The sequence below is a fragment of the Chroicocephalus ridibundus genome, chromosome 12 (assembly GCF_963924245.1).
Source record: "Chroicocephalus ridibundus chromosome 12, bChrRid1.1, whole genome shotgun sequence".
Classification (NCBI taxonomy): Eukaryota; Metazoa; Chordata; class Aves; order Charadriiformes; family Laridae; genus Chroicocephalus; species Chroicocephalus ridibundus.
In genome coordinates this window covers 3,124,714-3,145,258 of record NC_086295.1, presented here as the reverse complement: position 1 = coordinate 3,145,258, position 20,545 = coordinate 3,124,714, and the positions used below count along the sequence as shown (strand labels likewise).

The following is a 20,545-nucleotide window of genomic DNA, read 5'->3' as shown; positions in this document are numbered from 1 at the left end:
GTGATCAGTTGGAGATTCTGAACAGGGAGATTGAAAGGTTGTTACAGAACAACAGCGTGGAAGAAGGCACTTTAAACTCAGACTGTCTTCAGCCATCAGTGACTGACTCCCTGGATATAATCACTGATTCAGACAATGGAGCAAAATACATATTAGAGCAGGTATTCAATACCATGAGATACAGCACTAGGATCTTTAAAATTAGTTTATTCTATTGTCTTATTTTTGTTTAATTCTTTTCTGCTCTTTTTGGAGTGGAAATAGTTGGCCGAGGGAAAGAATGTAGGTAATGTACGTAATCCCCTATAGAGAAGGTAGAGGGGAAGGAAATACGGATGTGGATTTAGCTGTGTGCTCGTGGTTTTTTTTCCTAATTCTGCTTTGCCACAGTCATGAAAACTTTGAGATTTCTTGTTCATGAAATAATAAAGTGATACACTGATGAAAACTAGATTTGAGGAGGGGTTTGTCTTTTCCCCTCCCCTTATTTTTGGGACAGTGACATAGCATTGGAGAACACCTAGAGATGATAGTAAAATGTGTTTCTAAGCAGCAACTATGCTTTAAGAGTTGGGAACTTGAGAGATTTGAAAATAATGACGTATTCTTCAAAAAGAAAAGTCAGGCTGTGTATTGGCATGTCAAAGGTTATGTAATCTGTTCTGAAATGTGTATGTCTCCCCACCTGGAGTGTTAACAATTAGTTTTTACTCCTTTGAAAGAATTAGTAATGTTTTAGTTATTTCCTACACCTACTATGGCAGTTACCCTGCATCTTTAAGTGCAGAATGCTGACACGCAGAGTCTGTGTCCAGTACTGTTCTATTGTCTTCACTGATTTATTTTTTAGGTCAGTTCAAAAGTGACTTTTTCTACCCTGTCCATCTGGTCCTTCGTTTCCTCCCAAATTCTTTTCCAGTGTTCTTCTAGTTTGGTAGGCAACTTTGGGTTAAATGCAGCCATTTCCTAAGGATTTTGAAGCTTAGGTGAGCTGGAAGCAAGCAGTCAGTGTTGATATTCCATTGCCATTCCGCGTGTTATTCAGATGCTTTAAATGTGATTTTGAAATAATTTCCAAGGGTTTATTTTGGGGAAAATGTGTTGTTATTTATATAATCCGCTGTTCTTGAAATAAAGCTTCTGAAATTTTCTACATTGCAAACCTTATTAGTGAAAGGGACAGTGATAAGGAATATTCCTTAATTCTGAAGTTTAACTGTACATTTTTATTATCCCATCTTGCAAAACCACTGAGTAGCCACTTGGATTTAAATCCTCAAAGCTGTAGATGTCTACTCTGATGAAATTTAGTAGTGTAAACTGGTAAATCTTCCCTGCTATAAACTTGGTGTGCTGATGGAGTTTAAAAGCATTTCTGCATTTTCATTGCACATTGTGTGCTTACTAAATTTCACTCTATGGATGCTTTTAAATACAGTAAATGGAATAGACTTGTTGATTACCATTTATTACTTTCTTGGAAGTCTTAATAGGATGTAAATTAATTTATAAGGGTACAATCATATTTTGTATTTATTTCAGAGGTCTCAACTATTGATAAGTGGTGGATGTGGTATTGCTTTACTTTGACTTTTCCAGTTCCAGTGTCTTTCTGAAAGCAGAAAACTGTCAAAAAGCAAAATAACAGAATTTGTTTTATAGTGTAATAGAGGCAAAACAATTCAAAATTTACGTAAACAAGAGTAAGATAAGTTCATAAATATATCAGTGCCTTATTTTGTCTCCTTTTTTTTTTTTTTCTCTTCCCCCCCCTTTCCCCCTAGGAGCCAGCAGGAAAAAGAGGATTGATAGTGTTTGGTCCTGCTGACAGCTCCGAGACTCAGTCTGGCACTTCTGAATCTGGAAATTCAGTATGTGCTGGAAGGATAATGCTGAATGATTCTGATCCTTTGCTGCCCTCCTCTGGCTCTCCTTTTCATTCAGCGCTACAGGGAGAAACCGTTCAAACCTCTAATGCTGTGTCAGGTAAAGCACATAGAGGACATTGAAGAGACTTCTTATTTCTTTTCCTTTTATCTGGAATTTATATCTCAGAATTTGGATTACCTCTGCCTGTAGCTTTTAACTTCATCTTCCAAGGTAAACAAAGATGTAAACTTTGTTTTGACTTGTTTCCTTACTTCTGTCGCAGCCTTTTTCTGGTGTGAATATAATTTTAGTGTTGGTTTTAGGGTTTTTTTGTTTTGTTTATTTAAAAGGTATAGTTAGTGATTTTTTTTTTGTGGGGGAACTTAATGGGATTTCATATTGAATTAAAGCCATTTCAGCTTTTTACCTGTGTAGGAAAGGCTTAAAACTCACTTTTCATTCTGGCTGTAATGTTAAAAGTAATCAGTTACTATTGAAATTGATGTTCTGGATTCTGCTGCTTTTACTGCTGCATTTATAGTATCTCATGGAAATGACTCTTTAAGTCACAATTTCAGTGTTAACTTTTAACATAGCTGCATGGATATTTACATTTCCATAGCATTGACAGTTGCATTTCTGTTTTAACATTGTTATATGTAATACACCAAAGCAGAGGAGTCGCACTATAGAGCGATCATGTTTGATAAGACAGAACATTAACGTAACTGATGCAGTATATGAAATAAGGAGGCATTTATCCCCAGTGTACACTGCAAGATTAGGAAGAACTTACTGAAGGATGCCTCTGAGAACTTGTAGCTGTAATATGTACAGCTGTTAGAAATACCTTTGATTCTTTCAGCAAGTACTTTTATTTAGGAATTCTGTTAGTGTTCCCTTTTGGCTTACCTGTGTGATTCTTGAGCCAGGCATGCGCATATAACTATAACAAAAATATTGTTGTGGAAGAGTTGGGGCTTGTTGTTTGTTGTTGTTTTTAAAACACTGTTTCTGTTTACCCAGTTCATTGAGATATACTTACTACTGTGTATTATAGTTTCACATGAGCAATGTAATTGCAATGACAGCAAAACATAATTTCTGCATTCGTTTAGGAGAGCATTTACATGACATGCAATTAATTTAAAACATTGCACCATGATGTAATACCAATTTTAATACTTGTTCAAACCAGGTTATTCCTGAATTGCTCAAAATGCAGTCTCAGATTTTATATTTAATTTTGTTATTTGTTTCTGTCTTCTCAAATAAGAGAGTCTCCTCGTATGCTGGAAATGCCTTTTTGAGAAAAAAGGGATCCTGGTTGTCAGCACAGATTTTTATTTTTTTATTTTTTTCCTATGGCTCCATCTGTGATAGTTGGAGGTTCTTTGAATCTTTTTTTTTTCGGTCATTCTGGTAGATCATATAGGCTGAAAACCTTTTTGTAAATAATCATGTCAAGGAGCCTTTCTCAGGTTCCATTGAGTGCAGATTTGTTTGTTTCTTTCTTTCATCCAGAGGGGATGTTTGAGAAGATTTTTATTTTGTTCTTTTCTGTATAATTTCTTTTGACCAATAAAACTTGTTAGAGAAGTAATGAAGGGAAAATGTATTGCTCCATCCTGCGTACCCACCAGTGTTTCTGAAACAACTTAAAAATAATGGTGAAACTGTTTAGTAGACAACACATAGACCTAGTTTATTTTAATAAGGAAGACTGGGATATTTCTCTGGCTTTTACATTTTGTTTAAAATCCAAACCCTCATTATTCTTTGACTAACCCTGTGTTATCGAAACAGGATCTCATTAGCATAATGGGATTACGTCAGAATGTTCAATAATTACTTAGGCTATGAATATTTTTGAATCTCAGTTTTGAACCTTATGTTTATTTTCAGCATATCAGGCTCTCCATACTATGGAACAAGCTGTAAGTTCACAGCCAGTGCCATTAGAATCTGAATCTAATACTGACAACATGGAAAATAGTTCTCCTGGTAAGATTTCTTCCTATTAAATTGGGCAGAAAATATGCTTTTTTGTCCTCTGTGTGTGTGTGTATATATATGTGTGGATATATCTGTATTTAAATAACAAAAGAGTTTATAACAGCTGGATTATGTTGGCACCATGTTCAGTGACCTACTTAATGGTTACTGCTGTGCTATTACATTCACAAGAAAGTATTTTATCTGTGTTCAGGGTTATAAAATGGGGTGGAGATACATATGTGTAGGTATCTGGATCTATTATCACAAACTATATACACTAATATATACTAATAATACTATGTTGGAAAAAACCCACTTACGAAAAACATCTTCATTCACCACCAGTTTAATAACTCTACCCTTGTTTTTAGCATCAGTTTTGGATGATAAAGGTGAGCAAAGCAACGAGGAGGAACAAAAAACTATCAAGCCTACAAGTAAAGAGTTCAGGAAAACCTGGGGGTTTCGAAGGACTACAATTGCGAAGCGAGAAGGTGCAGGAGATATTGATGTGGACTCTAGTGAACAGCAGCCACAACAGCAGCAGCAAAGCTTAAACCTCAGGCGTAGTGGACGGCAACCAAAACGAACAGAAAGAGTGGAAGAATTTCTTACAACAGTAAGGCGTCGAGGAAGGAGGAGTGTCCCTACTGCTCTGGAAGATTCGAGTGAACCGGCATCCTGCCCAGCTACAGATGCCGAAACTGCTTCAGAAGACAGTGTTGAGAGCACTCCAGATATAAAACCTGCAACTCGGAGGATTAGCACTAGAAGTAGTAAGGATCAGAAAGGCTCTAAAAGCAGACGCACAAAAGAAGAAGAAGAGGAGGAGGAGGAGGAAGAGGAAGGTGATACTTCTGATAGCGACAGTGATGGATTGACACTAAAGGAACTGCAGAATCGACTAAGGAAGAAACGTGTTGAAGAGAAACCTGTGCAGCTGACCTTGAAGGATATACAGATCCGGCTGAGGAAGAGAAATTCAGAACAAGATCCTACAGAAACAGGTGACGCCCAGCGTGAAAAACAAGTTGAGTCTGAGTTGCCTGTCAAACAAGAGCCTGAGACTGCAGACAGCACTGAGATTGCAAGCCAAGTGGTTGTGTCTGAGGAAGACACCGAAGATCTTCAGGTTCAGAAGGAGGTAAAGCCTGCCCTCAGCGCAAAAGGGGTCACAGATGAAGAACCCGAAGAGCTGCCCAAAAGTAAACCCGAGTCTGAGATTTATGACCCAAATGCTCTGTATTGTATTTGTCGTCAGCCACATAACAACAGGTAGGCAAAGGTTTCAACTACAAATGTAATGCAAGTAGTTGGAAGTTTTCTGTGAGGAAAAATTTAAACCAAATGCTAACATTTACTTTTTAGTATATAAATGAGCTGTTGGGTTGCTTTCAAGTTTGGGGGGAGTTCATAACAAACGTTTAAAAAGAGGGGATAAGCAAATGAATACAGAAATGAACAGTAGGGCAGAACAGTATACTGGTACTTTAGTGGGGTAGTTAAGATCTGCTTGAAATATCTGTTAAGTATTAATTGTCTTTTAATTTCACAATGTTTTACTGTTCCTTGGTTGGTGTTTTTGTTTTTTCAGGTTTATGATTTGTTGTGATAGATGTGAGGAATGGTTTCATGGTGACTGCGTGGGTATTTCTGAGGCTCGAGGGCGATTGTTGGAGAGGAATGGTGAGGACTATATCTGTCCAAACTGCACCATTCTACAAGGACAGGATGAGCCTGCTTCAGAAATAGACCAGCAGGAAGCTAAAGCAGGGCAAGTAAATGTGGATGGCACAGAATTCACAAGCATCGGAACAATTGAACAAAAATCTGTTGAGGACCAAGGAATCAAGGGTAGGATTGAAAAAGCTGCAAATCCAAGTGGGAAGAAAAAGCTAAAGATATTTCAGCCTGTAAGTATTTGATTTGTTTCTTATTCTTCGTATTTCACTTAAGTGCATTGTGACAATGGCTTACTTGCATGGCTGTAAATCTGACTTAGTTTTTTAAAGCTAAACATGAAGCTGAACAACCCGCTAAATATTATTGTTTAGCAGAAGTTTATCCATAGTTCTATCAGTACAGGAACTAAAACTAAGAAAGTGGTTTTTCTGAAGTGGGGGATTTAGAAGTTTTATGTAGGTGTAAGGAAATGCCCCACTACAACTTTGTGCTCTTCTGCCCTGGTCAAATAATAAAGTGTTCTTTTAATAAAAATATTAGGATTTTGGACTGGCTTATACTAGCTCTGAAATAATTTCAAACAGTTGTTGACATTTTCGATGATAGTGAAACTTTTTACTTAACATTGACAAGTGTCTGTGTTGGAGTTAATTCCAGCTGTACTTTCTCTGTACTTACAGTTAGTCTTTGAAGTTCTGATTTTTTTCCTGATGCTTCTTCAGGTTATTAGTACATACTGCCTTTTTTAAACATTAAAATGTGTATTTTGAATTATTGCAAATTCTGGCATAAAATCTAAAAGAAGTTTAAATTTTGTAATGGCAAGTTCCATGCCCAATTCAAAATGCAGGCAAAGAAGCTTCTGCAGCTCAATATACACAAATTTAAAAAGCTTCATGCTATAGTGGTTGTCTTTGTACTGCCCAAGCTACTATCACAATGTCAACGTCTTGAACACTTTCTTTTTCTTCTTACTATGCCTTGAAGAGCATGTTTAGCGTATTTGCTGTTAGAATGGTACAGCTGTTCATATTTTTTGTGTATGAATTTGTTCTTTTACACCTTATCTTTAAACTTTGAAGTCATCCCTAGAAAAGTATTATGATTTTGAATATAAGCATCTCTCTGGAGGAATCTTTCTGTTGTAATACATTTTCTACAAAACATTTCTGGAACACCACCCAGTTCTAGTCAATTTAAATAGTAGAGTTATCCATATCAGCATAGTGAGCTTAATGGATAGGTCAGAACAGTTTGAGCTTAATATATAAATATTTACTATTTTAAGATAAATATGTAGAAAACAGCATTTTTCTCAAAAATGTTTTCAAATACAGTTTCAAATACATTTGTACTTCTTTGTACACAAAAATGTTTTTGAGAGTCCAGATTCGTTGGTGTTGATTTGCATTTCACTGACAGTGTTAATATTAATTTTAAGTTTTGCTTCTGAGAATCACCAATTACTCTTTGCTATTAGCATGCTAACAAGTTCCTTGAACATGTTAGGCATCTCTCCTTTAGGGAAAGAAAACCATAATTATCATTAACTCCTTGCCTCTTATGGAAGAACTGCTTATATTTTAGTATTCTTTTGGCATTTGGAAGTGGAATGGAATTGCTCTACTTGTGTTTGCCAGGTGGTAACACATTTTGAGAGAGCTGAGCAGTCGAGTCTGTGTTGCAGCCCATGCTGTCCCTCATTCCTCAGTTAAGATCCCTCTATGGCTTGTATAAACAAGCACCGCGCTCTTGCTGTGGAATTCCCTGCCTATTCTGGGCAAAAAGATCATTGCTATTGTGTTGATGTGCTGAAATCACTTTAGGTTACAGTGACTGAACAGTCTCATTATGCACTTCATCTGTTCTCTTACACCAGTATTCTACGCGCTTTGAGAGAGACTCCTTTTTGTTGCTGTCCATAAGCAACAGCTGTAGAGTTTAGGTTTGCGATTAAAACTCTTAGAAATTGTATAAGTACAGACATCAACACTAAAAGTTTTGTCATCATCTGAGCTAATGCCCTTAATTAGAAATGACAGCTCAGTTAGTCTGAAGTTTGAGGTGCATTTTAGGGAACATGAATTGATAGTTCTTTCTTGTACTTCACAGTTTGGTGTGTACATTGATGGAGAAGTATTCTAAAGCATAAACTTAATTTTTATGGGAAAATTCTCAGACCCAGGTTTTATCTGTAGCAGATGATGCTGTCTTACTGACTTCTGATTGGGGAAAAATAAGCCACGCTATGCAAATAATTTTTTAATGTATTTTTTTTTTACTGGAAATATTCCTGAAAACCTTGCTTTTGGTAGTTAAAAATTACAGATTATTGATACATGAGAGGCTGTCTAAAACTCCAGTAGTTCTGAGTGTTAGGTTAGTTTGTGTAACGTTTTTAGGAGTAATCTAGAAGAGTGAGACTAAAGGCATAATACCCAGAGACGATACGTTGGAGCCTATAGAGCTTCCACACATTTCTAGGCTTTGACCTAACGTACTCTGTTTTCGAGGAATGTGCTATTTTCTAAACCTTAACATTTGAAGAGGAAATTCATAGTATATAACAATTTGATATAAATGGAGAGTAATGGTGAAGTAGAGGAAAATACAGATTGTGTATGCAAACTTCTCAATGCGTAAGAAGGATTCGGCTATGGCAAAATTATCTGGGAGAAGAGTTGTGTTGATGTAAGTTGGAGACTTGAAAATTAAAATTGGTAAACCTCTAGAGCAGGAATTATCTGTACACCTGAATAGCTGCATACTTCCTTTTGCATATGTGCATAGTTGAGGACAGCTGCTGATGGGGATACAAGAGTAAAATGTGTTTTAGAAACTTTGCTCTTGAGAAACCAGTTCTGCATTATTAAGGAGATTTTTCACATGATGTAGAGGATCAGAAAAAAACATTTGTGTTCTCACGGGATCTGAAAGTTTAGGAAACCAGCCTGCCTTAGTTCATTGCAGGCAGACCAACCACTTGAAAGTACAACACGTTCTGAAAATAGTGCGTTACAAGAGTGAAATTCTTAAGTTTCTATGGGTTGTTTCTGTTATATCACGAATGAAAGTTTTCACGCTGGCAATTGTGTAGGTCACTAACAGTCCTAGCTGCTGTCTGCACACATGTATGTAAACATTTCTTCATATTATAAAGGTATGTTTCTGTTGATTCCTCTTTGAAGTTTGAACTCTCACTCCGTTTCAATCCATAGATAATAGAAGCTCCTGGTGCATCAAAGTGCATCGGTCCTGGCTGTTTTAACTTGGCTCAGCCTGATTCTGTGTACTGCAGCAATGATTGCATTCTCAAACATGCAGCAGCCACGATGAAGATTTTAAGTTCTGGCAAAGATGCAAAACCAAAACCTAAAGAAAAGATCAAACCAAAATCTGAAAAACCTGGCATGCCAAAATCTCAGCTGCAGGTAAGCTAAGTGTAAGCAGTACACCTTTTATCTTAATTTAATTCCAAATTAATTTTACCTTTTTAAACTCTAAATTACTGAGTTTTAGACAGTAATTTGGAATTAATGTGGATTGTGAATTAATGTGACTGCATTGTATCTATGCTTTGGGAAGCAAAAAGATGAAATAAAAGCCACCCTCTTTCCCTTTTGAGACCACTATAAAATGGGCAGTAGTTTTTCAAACAAAGAAGCAGAATCCCCACATCTTGATGATAAATACTGTTGTTTTCAGGTGGTTTCTTTACCATTCTCTTTTCCTGAAGTTACAGTGTATATTACCTTTGCTTTATAGACTTGAATCTGAAATTACATCATTTCAAGTGTATTTACAGGAGCTTACTATAAAAGAAATTTATGTACATGTATGTAACTATATCTCTGCTTGTTTGTAAAATATTATATATATTCTATGATTATTAGTAATGAAGCTTCTTTTAATCATACAGGCAGGTATTAAGCCTCTTTTAAACCAAAAGAGACAATTTCCTGAGAAAAGAGAGATGACTATGAAGAAGACTGTTTTGACAACTGCCAAGACGGAGGTGAACGCTCAGCCTATTGCTAAAGAGCCAGCAGCAGAAAACACCACGCCGTCCTGGGCAAGCGATCATAATTACAATGCTGTAAAGCCTGAAAGGACTGCCATTTCATCTTCACTGTTGTTCAAATGTATGTATCGCATAGGGATATTCCTGAATAATCATTTACATTTTCTTTGAATACCCATCCATTCTTGGCTCTGCAAGACTAGGGAGTTTAGGATTTTTTTTTCCCCTTAATATGGCACCAAACTACTTTTCTTCACCTTCAAAGGTTTGCACACAGAGATAAACACAAATGGGAGACGCTTTTAGGAGTTTCATTTGTATCAGTTGTATGATTAAGAGCCTATCAATCTACCCAGCTGATTTCTGGATGAAAACTACATGATTAAGCTTTAAATTTTCCCTGTAAAGACAATAACTCTTTCTTAACCAGAAAAGGTAAGTATCGATACATTCGTGTTCAGTTTTACAAAAAGGTTGCACAGTGTGCACCGTGAATCAGCAATTGACTGTACTAATTTGAATTGTATTTTTGTAATTTAGATTTGGCACCTTTCTCTCAGGTCTTGCATTTTCAGTGCTAGTGCCGAGAAAGAAATCTTCAACATGGTATCCAGTGATACTTACACTTCTGCAAACAGCTTTTAACTGTCAAGTATATCCAAGTTCTTCCTGCTGCTGTTCTTCCTTACGTGGAATTATTTAAGGACCATTCTTTACTTTTAAGTTTGGGGGGAGGCAGTATTTTTTTTTTTCCTTTATATTTTCATACTTCACACATTATCCACACACACACAAGAACACATCTGAAGTGGATATTAGGCGGAGATGTTGCCTTGCATATTTTTGCAGGTTTTTGAATTAACATCCATATAACTCATATAAAGGTAAGTAATTACTGCTTTGTAGCCTGAACAAGTCTTTCTGCTAATGACATTTTTTTATTAGCTCCAGCTAAGTAGTTTTATAATGCAGTGGTGGAACTTCAGGTGAAATCTTCCATTTCACATTTACAAAGCACATGACCTGGTGTCTAATATTTATTCACTTGAAGATTAATGAATTCAGAAATGCAGTTCTCACAGCTTTCTTAACCACACTTTAGCCAATTTTGCATTTTCTTTTCAGAAATAAACCTAATTATTAAACACATTATATGTAAAGTAACACATTAAGTATAAATTATCTTTGAGATTTTTTTAGATGTAATTTTTAAGCACTGAGGGGACGCCGGCTACCTTAAATTGGTGTTTATTATTATAGCATATAGTAGACTTACTAGGTATATTTTAATTGTGTTTACCCACATCAAATGTTTTTAAATATTTTAAATTTTTCCCTGCATGTTTTTGTTGCATATTTTGTTACTTGGGCCCCGTGCCTCTTTTATAGAGAACTCTTAAGATACATATTTTGATAAACTTGGATTTATTTTTTTCAGCTGCTTCTAAAGAAGCTGTAGCTTTTTTTGTCAGAAGCTGTACTGTTTTAAAAATAACTAAAATTAGGAAAGACGTAAATGAAACTATAAGGGCTTGTTTTACATATCAAGTTTTTATGACACTTTCTATCTCAATATAATTGCAAGTGTCCCTATAACTGTATCACTTAAAATGTCCTTATTGCTACAGGTTTTTTTCTAGGAGACAGGAATTACCGGTTTTGAGGCTGCAAGTTTGGGCTTTGTTTTAAGGGGGGGTGGCTCTTAAGTTTTACCACGCTGGGGGTTATACAGATTTAACAAATTCTAGTAGAAAATCGGACTCCTGTAGCTAAATTGTTAAATTGGTTCAAAAATATGTGTATATACCAGACTTCAATAATGAATAGAAAACAACATAGTTTGTGTGATGAAGAACTCTCATATCAAATGCAAGGAAGAACTTCAGATTGCTATTATTAAGGTAAGTTGTACTAATATGTGGCGTCTCTGTGCCATTACTAAATTCCCAGGTAAACTGTTTGTGTATTTGTGAAAAAATTTGTCCTACTTTTTGATTGGATGGGCTTGAGCTGTAATCTTCCTGAGAAGCTGCTGTTACCTCATCGTTAAGAGCATTCTACAAGATTTTATTCACTTAACAAATGTTCTGTGCTCTTCAAAACGTAGAAGTTAGAGCGTTATGGAAAATTTGTGAGAGTCATCTCATTTCACCTCGGGTATCTAAAAGTTAGAACTCTTGAAGTCTGAGGTAGTCTGTCAAGAAAAGCACCTGCAGTGGACAAAACATGTAATCTGGTTTAGACACTAATCTTGGAACGAAGTGACTCACTTAGAAATGCGTATTTCTGAACATAGATTATGAAAGACGTTTAAGATGTCATTCAGACTTCTCGGTGTCTAATGTTTGGACTTAAGGTCACCTAGAGGAGAATAAGGACGGGGTTCTTCAATATACAGTATCTTGAAATACCACCTGCATTCTCCCAGACCTTCAAGCCATGTTCTGCAAATCCTGATCTGTCACCTCAGTGCGCGAGGCCCTTTAGGAATTAAGGAAATTTATGACTAGCAGAATTTCTCTAATACTCTTTCCATCAGTCAGCTCATCATATTTCAGACATGGATTTACTTTATACGTTTACTCTGTACCTGTCGGGTACAAGATTTTTGGGTTTGTTAACATATGACAGTAGTTTTATTAAGTAATAGCAAGAAGAAAATGAGCCATTCTTACAGAGGTGCTGGGTGATAGGGGCATATCGTGTATTCGCATCTAAACCCTGCCACCAAACCCCCTTTTCTCCTCCCAGCCTATTTTGCATCTAAAAAAAAAGAAAGTATATTTGGTGCTAGTAGTATGTGTTTATATAGAGCAGCAATTTCTTTTTCTCTGTTACCCCATTAGTTTGCCTTTCTTAGCTACAAAAAAAGTTATGAAGTATTTTTGGGGATGAGTTAGGACTGTAGTTGGAAGTGATTTTGTACACCAAAATCTGGAGCCTGATAATGACACTGTGTAACATCTTGGTGTTCCCAGTGAAAATAATCCTATTTATTCATTTAATAACTAGAGCAGGAAATACCTTGACCTTGCTTTGATAAGTGAATATTAAGTACAAGTGCTTTTAAAAGTTTCAGGCAGTGTTTGAACTGCACGTATAAGAGGAGGTTAGGTTTGTGTCACATTCCCTTTCAGAAGTGTTGCTTTTAATTTTGTTAGGAAAATTGGTATTAATTTAATATGCAGTGCTCAACTTTAATTTCCAAAGTCACCCTAGCTTCCAAATTGATACGAGTATATGGATTGTTGAGATGCTCAGAGATTCAAGTTGTGATAGAAATCTGGAATTTGTCACGTGAGCTAGTGCTAATTATCAATAATTAGATCATATCAAAGGAGATGTAAAATTCATAACAAAAGCAAAACAGACTCTCGTTTATCCAGTGAGATCACCTAGGTGTTTGTGGGGAAGCACCACCCGAAGTGATTTCTGAAATGTTTCAGTTTTAGGAGCAGACTGACATACATCTTGCAATAATAGGAAGCATTATTTTTAATTATACTGGATGAGGACAAACTTCAAACAGTGTAATATAAACATGTTGTATTCCAGAAGGAACCACAAAAGCAGTCCACTGCTTATTTGACTCTGCTGATGGCTTTTATATTTAATGTTTTACGCTAATTATTACCATATATTGCATTTGTAGGAATAATTGTCCATTATATTCACTGCTGCCCTGTAAAGAGGGGGTAAAGGTACACTTCAAACATGAAGTTTGCTGATGCAGAGGTCTGTCAGCAGTGTCAGTGTATATGTCTGAAGCACCTGAACACAGGTTTTCTGCTTGATAGAAGAAAACTTGAGACCTTTTTCTATATTTTTGCTGTTAATTGTTAAATAGAAGTCAGCAGCAAATGTATTAGCCGTTTTAAAATAGAAAATTAATCCAAAAGGAGGGGAAGATGGTAGATGCTTGCAGTATCCCAGTTTTTAAACTACTCAGTCATAAGTATACCAAGTACTCATCAGGGCTTTGAATCTTTGAAGTTCAGCTGACTTACTAGACTTAAAAGAAATACATGAACTGATAATTTACTCAACTTGGGTGCTAAAGCTACGTAAACGTCTTCACTGCATTTATTGATAAAAGTAACTAAGTGCACAGGAGACTGAAGAGGATTTATTAGATAAAAAATAAACATTAAATGTTTATTTCTTATTATTGTTCTTGGGGTAGAACTTCTTGAGAACTTTACACCAAGCCACTAAACTTCTGTTTGCTTCACTGGAGGCAGAGAAATAGTATGAGTTTATAGCTGTCTCTTATAATATTTGGTGCTAGTGCTTCATAGTTGTTGTTGATGAGCAGGACTGAGTGAATGGGAAGCATTTAAGCGAAAAGCTCAGTGTTTGTGGTTTCTCTCCTGCTTTACAGCTGTGAATTATGGAGACAACGCTGCCACCTCCTGGAAGCGGGAGGCCGGTTTTGTAGAGCTCTGGCTCTGGTGACGCACATTTCCTTTTATTGTCCCCTTTCAGTTTTCTTCATTTCTTCCGCAGCTAAACGTTTCTACACACAAGAGCTACTCACAAAGTGAATAGTGTTTGCTTGTATCGATCTCAGATGCAAAGGGCACTTGTACTGCTTTGTTCCCATACACCTCTAACAAAATACAGAGACTTCATAAAGGGAATACAGTCATATTGGGAGCCCATCATCAGAAAACGTGATGTGCATACCAAAATGCTTAGATTGCAGCATACCTGATCTATGTATCTTTTTCTTGTGTCACTTTTTTTTTTTCTTTCTGTAATGACAGTCTGAAGGCAGGAAAGAAAGAAAATATACCACTATAAAGAGAGTAGGGGGAAAATGCAGTGCGCTCAAGACAGAGGAGTTATGGCTCAGGAGGTAGAAGCGATGTAGGAAGCTGTAAGTACCGTTGCGAAAACAAAAATGTTAAGGCCCTGTCTGCACACAGACTGGTGCCAGTAAGTTGTTGCTCTTCAATTGAGTAGTGCAGTGTCTGTGGATATACCGCTGTTGGTTTAGCTTAACTATTAAAAAATATTTTACATAAACTGAGGAGCTGTTCTTAAGTCATAAATATGTTTGTTTGCAAGGACTGATTGCAGTTAAACTCGATGCCCTTTTGTTTTGGTGTGAGTTCTTCCCCATAGGAAAAACTTGCTGGTGCCAGCTTCCATACTGTTACAACTAAACTACTGGCATCGGAATTAACGCCTTGAAAGCTTTGCTTAATGCTGTATTCTGCAATGTAGACCCATACTAAGAGGCAATAAGTATTGAGTAGTACCAAGGGAATAAAAAGAATTATTTATTTTTATGTTACTGGCAACTTTCTGGGGCACGTGGCTGCTGTATATGTAGGTCTAGCGTTGACCCTTTGTAACTCAAGGAGTTTTCAGAAAGGCTGTTCACGGACTAAATAATAATCAGAACACCTAAGATGAGTCTGGCAGAACTTCTGAGACGTTCATCTTGGAGATCTGGCTTTGGGAAGATTATAGTCCCGGAGCGGCTGGTGTAAGGCAGCTCCAGTGCTGACTCGTGCCATGAGGATGGCAGGGGCTGTGCTGGCCCAGGGCTGCTGGGGGCCGGCACCCTGGCAGTGGAGCGAGCCAGACCAGTAGCGGCTGCTGGCACCAGCATCCCCTGGGACCCAGCCAATTAAAAGGAGCAGTGGGATCCGTGGGGAGCGATTACCACCTCCTGCCTGTGAACTGCTGGAGCTCCCCTTCTCTGCTCTACAAGGTATGTTACATCTGTCCTGTGGCTGCCAGCCACATGAAGATTTTTGCCGTGTCTCTTAAGTTAGGAAGGCTGGTCCCTGCTGCTGGCATGGTTCCTATTTTGCCTTTCAAGCACCTAGCACCCCTGAGGCGCTGGGACGACAGACAGCCAGCGCTCTGGCCATAATGGGTGCATGGCTTCAGTATAAGGAGCCATTGCTGAGGGAAAGGGTCGGGGGTCAGAAACATGGTACAATTTATGGATGCACTGTGAATATTAGGGTGGTTTTATCTCTTGTCATCAACACTGAAAGCGATGAAAGTTTGATTAAAAAAAACCCAACAACTCACCACCCTCTATTGCTGTTTTGCTTTCTTTTACTAATATTCTTCAGTTCTTTGAACTTGCTCACTTGACTGCATAGCCAGTGAAAAAGATCTTCCTCTGCTAATCCCCAAATAAAAGGGTGGTTTTGAGGTGATCTCTTGCACTTTGGAGTCAAGTTTTGCTGATGATGATTTGCTGCGTCTGGTCTGTACCGAACTCGGAACCTGAAGATGGCCTGTTGCTGCAAGGAGTCATGAGACCAATCCATAAATGGTCTGGAAAATAAGGAGCCCTTTTTTTGCAGCAGATAGTGCCTGTTTTTCGCTAGGGAGTGGTGTAGTTGTGAAGATGTAGTCGACTAACGTAGACCAGATAAATCATTATAATTTCATGTAGATTAAAACAAAGCTTTGAGGATCTAAGCTACAGATTTGCATGAGCATAGCTACAGGGTTGGCTTGAATGCAAACAAATCGCCAGCACAGAAAAGGCCCTTGTCTCAGAGTTTCCTAAATTAATTAACTTTAAAGACAGATGTACTTTGTGTGTCCAAATATAACGGCTTGGCACACAGGCAGCTTAATTATGAGCTGCTCACTATTGTGCAGACTAGAACTGAGACTTTTGAAGAAAAGCGGCAGGACAGGGGCCCACCTCTGAAACGTTAGTGCTTAACAATAAAGTATGATTTGGTCTTGAAAGTGGAAGCAGACACGTATTGCCATAGGCAGGTAACAGTGAAAACTAACACCGAAACCTTTGTAAGTGTAGATGAACACTTTTGAGTTATTTAGAACTAACGCTCAGCTATCTTTAAGGGAAATGACAAAAAGTCTAGCAAAAACAGGTTTCAGGAAAGCGACAGTTGAATGACCCTGGAAATGAAGCGGTTACAAACGGCACCTTCACAGCCTCGGGCACTGAGCGCTCGGTGCCACCAGAGGGTGCTTCAGTGGCACCTTACGGGACCGGCTCCTCCAGAAGGTTGTGAGGCTCTGAGATGTCAGGCGTGCAAACCAGCTGGGTGACTGCAAGGGCTGCTCTTGAGGAACGGCTCGGAACGGGTAAGTGACCTCCCGTTGGAGAGTGCTTTATAACTGACGTCTAAAGCACCGGCTCACCCATGTGTTTTGTTCAGATTTTTAAGTTGGCTAATGCATCAAAAGGTTTCACTTTGGAAGAACTCATGGATTAAAGTTTGGTATCAGCCACTGCGTTGGGGTGGAGGGGCTAGTTTAAATTCTCTGTTAAAATTATTTTTCTCATGAGTCGTGCAGAAAGGGGTCGTACCACAGCTGTGTCGGACACGTCCATTTAGGACATGGCGGGGCTGAGTGGCAAAGGGGAGCTGTTAGGACACCACCAGTTTCAAATTTGAGAAATCTTGCCCATCCTCTGTTTCAACAGTTTTACAAAGGGGAAAGTGCAGTTCCTAAATCCTCAGGTACTGACAGAGTGGGGTGAGGTATCTCATCTCTGAGCCAAGAGACTGTCCTTTTCTGCTGTGACGTGTGCCAAGCCAGGCTGCCTGTGCTGTTTGCGTTGCTCAGCCGGGGCAGCTGCCGCAGGCGGGAAGGATGGGACAGAACCGGGCAGTGGAGCTTCCTGCAGCTGGGCGAGAAGGAGCTGCGGCACCGTGCAGAACTTCACAGGACAACACAGGCCGATTTTTGAGTGACACTCAAAATGCCAGTGGGGGTTTTTGTGAATTCCTAAATGGATTATTGCTTCTGGTTGGTCGTTTCACACCTGCATTCCTAGCGGATATTTAAGCTATTGTAAAGGCCACTGCCGTTGCCTTTCTTTAGAGATTAGCTCTTCTCAAAAAAACATACTTACCTCTGGCCAGCCTTTACGCAGGCTGTTGGAGGATACCTTCTAACAGGTATTACTGCTTTTTTAACAACTGCCAAGCTGCACTAGTGTGAATTTTCCTCCCTCTAATTTGATGTTAGGCTTCTTTTGAAAAGGACACAAAAATCCTTTTAAGTGTCGTAAATGATCCACTTTAAAAGGTGGGTCACAAGTAGCTGTACTCCTCTTAGATTTTTATTATTTGTATTATGGAATTTTACAGATATCATTTTTTTTTTTTACAGAAAAATGTTAACTGCCAGCTTTCTTACTGTTGGTGCCACACAAACATGTATATTGTGCATACGCCTGAAAGTTAGTCGTAGTTATTTGTTTTGTTTTTAACCTCTCTATTTTAGTGACAGAAGAGCATGAAAAGTCTCTGTAGAACCCAGAGGTGCTTCAGCCGGCCCCGCGCTCTGGGCTGGCGAAGGCTCGGCGATGGGCAAGGCAGTGCTTTCTGCAGTGGGGGGCTGCCCACCTCCTGCTCCCCCGCGCCGGGGCTCCCACTGGGGACAGCTCTGCAAGCTGGACAAGACGACGCAGCCATCGGCCTCGGCTCCCCACACATCGCCTTCAGGAGTTTTATCCTGGGGTGGGGGTGGGGGGGGAAATGGATTAGTGTAGATGGAGGAGATCCCAGGGAAATGACAAGACAGTATTAGACATCAGAGGCACTAGTTCTGATCTCTGAACAGCCTTATGCCAAATTCTTAATTCTGTAGGGAAAGTATAATCAGTACTATGTAACAAACAATCAGCTTGCACGGCTGCAAGACATATTTAACAAAAGTTTTTAGTGTTCTGTAGTAGTAGCTGTGATGCTTTTTTTTTTTTTATGAAAAGATTTTTAAAAAATCTGAGTCTTACAGACTCATTATGAAACAGGCTCTTGAAGTGTAACTGCCTATAGTTTGTCTACAGCATCGTTTAAAACTTGTAGCATCAACTAGAGCAAGAAATTGAAGATCTTTAAAGTGTGATTTGAATAATTTTAAAACTATGCAAACAAAAGTAATAGCACGTTTCTTCAAGTATTTAAAAGTTGGGAAAACCAGATGATGTCTCCAGCAAAATACCCGTCACAAATGAGATCATTTAACTAGAAACTGGGGGTGGTGGATTTTTGCAGTGTCTTTGTAAAGCTGCTATTCCAAAGAAAAATTGGGTGGAGAGGGAAGGGGGGAAGAACCACCGTAGGCTTGAACACTCCACAGAAGTATTTTGACGAGATCAGAGGAAGAGCGAAGTTTCCTTTGGATAATTTCCATGCTGGTGGTGTAAAACACAGCCTGCCAGCGTAGGAGAGGGATTATGGTATGAGTGCATCCTGCAAATCCTTCATGCAAAATTAAACAGTGCCACACTCTGGAAATCATTCTTAAATTGGGCCTCAACGACCACATTACAATGCTGAAACACCAGTGTTGAGCTGCACAGGAGTGAAGGCTGTGTAACCATCAGGCTTCCAACAGACTCCTCTATCGCAGCAGATAATGGGGCAGTTGGGTCCTCCCCTGCTTACAGAAGTTTTGTTCTTGGCTGCGTGCTGTAATATTTGGCTTAGCTTCACAGGGAATTTCCTTAGGGGAGGGGTTCTGTATCTGTTGACATCTAGTGGGAGAGATCAGAGTTATGTCTGTAGCGAACGTACCATAGTAATGCTGTTTCTGAAGCCCTGCAATGAGCACTTCTTTCTGCCAGAGGATTCGTTGGGTTTCACTCTGGAAATGAGCTGGGTGGGTAGCTCTGTCTGTACCTCCGTCTTTCTAGCCCATGCCTCTCCTCAGTCAATAAGAATTCTGTTGCTGTCCTAATAAGTGGCGATCAGGACAAAATGGGGAAAATAGGAATTACTATTTCGTTTTAAATAGCGTTTCTAACATCAAGCCAAGAGAGGTACACCTCTGTGTTCAAAAGTGCCGAATAGAAAAGCCACTGAATACCTTATTCTGGCACTAATCTGTCTGTGGTGAAGCTCCCTATTAGTCTGTTAGGCTGGATAGGCTGATGTTCCGTAGTCACCTCTAACCTTTAATTTTAAATTTGTTTAAAAGCATATATTGTAGGAATGCTGGAGCTACTGATGAAAAGGACCGGAAACCTCACAGTAAAAAATACAGTGGCCAGTGTATATAGTAGACATTGACCTGTGTCTTCTCTTCAAGCTGTGGACTGCAAGGCAATGGGATTTGAAACCGGTGCTCTGAGAGAATACCTGGTCCGTTATATCTCCCGTCAGTTTGCTGAGCGACTGTAGCATCTGTTCAGGAGCTAAATTCCACATGTGTCAGCATACTGCTCTCTGAAAAGAGTACACAGTTCTGTTAACTCTTCCAGACACACACTTGCCATAGTTTCATACCTATCAGAAGACTGTGTGAGCCTCGGGGTGTGCTCACGTTGCAGCTAAGTCGGTAGAGGCAAGCTGCCACCAGAAGAGGCAGCCACAGCCCCGTCCTTCCTCCCACTCAGCACCTCTGCCTTGGATCCGAGACCTGAGTAAAGACACAGTGAGTTGGCTCAGCTGGATGATGCGGCACAACACTAATCTCAGTAAAAACCAAAACCTGACAGGACAAAAATTCTGGTTTCTCATAGTCAAAATAGGAGATAAGATTTTTTTTGTTTGTTTATTAAATTAGGTTCATCTACAGCCATCCCAGGTTATTTGCATATGTAGGGTTTAAGTAGTCTTGATTCTTTGTCAAACGTGCATACGATTTGACAGCGTCCTTCAAATACAGTGAGGTGTCCTGTAAATTTGATAGAGTAGTTGGTAGATGTTCTGAAGGGCTGAATAGCCTACATGTGACTGAATTAGTACATACGAAATCCATACCATCAGTTTCTCTAATCAAGGCATCCTGCTAGGTAGACAGTTTTAGTTGGTATAAAGTAGCATTGTAGTTTGAAACTGTTAAACTTTCATGAAGCTTAAGAACTAGTTGCACGTTTTCTGTTGGCTAAAGACGCACAGAATTACACACCTCACTTCGGCAACCTTTCTAAATAGCCATGATGTCAACCTGCAGAATAAGGGATGCTTCTGCATCTTTCTTCTTGGACACTTACTCATTCTGCTGCCCTTC

The 20,545-nt window shown here is 38.8% G+C and overlaps 1 protein-coding gene across 5 annotated transcripts in view; it reads left to right on the top strand.

Annotated features, from left to right (window-relative positions):
* DIDO1 (death inducer-obliterator 1) overlaps positions 1-20,545 on the top strand; it is a 60,419-nt gene that overhangs the window by 18,355 nt on the left and 21,519 nt on the right. For 4 of the 5 annotated variants that reach the window (XM_063349855.1, XM_063349852.1, XM_063349851.1 and 1 more), the window contains 6 exons: positions 1,785-1,986; positions 3,775-3,873; positions 4,239-5,142; positions 5,462-5,780; positions 8,769-8,981; positions 9,470-9,692. In XM_063349855.1, the coding sequence (XP_063205925.1) occupies positions 1,890-1,986; positions 3,775-3,873; positions 4,239-5,142; positions 5,462-5,780; positions 8,769-8,981; positions 9,470-9,692 (1,855 nt within the window). In that variant the 5' untranslated portion in view covers positions 1,785-1,889. Of the gene's footprint in view, positions 1-1,784; positions 2,101-3,774; positions 3,874-4,238; positions 5,143-5,461; positions 5,781-8,768; positions 8,982-9,469; positions 9,693-20,545 lie in introns of those variants that run through there. The other variant, XM_063349854.1, reaches the window with a different exon arrangement.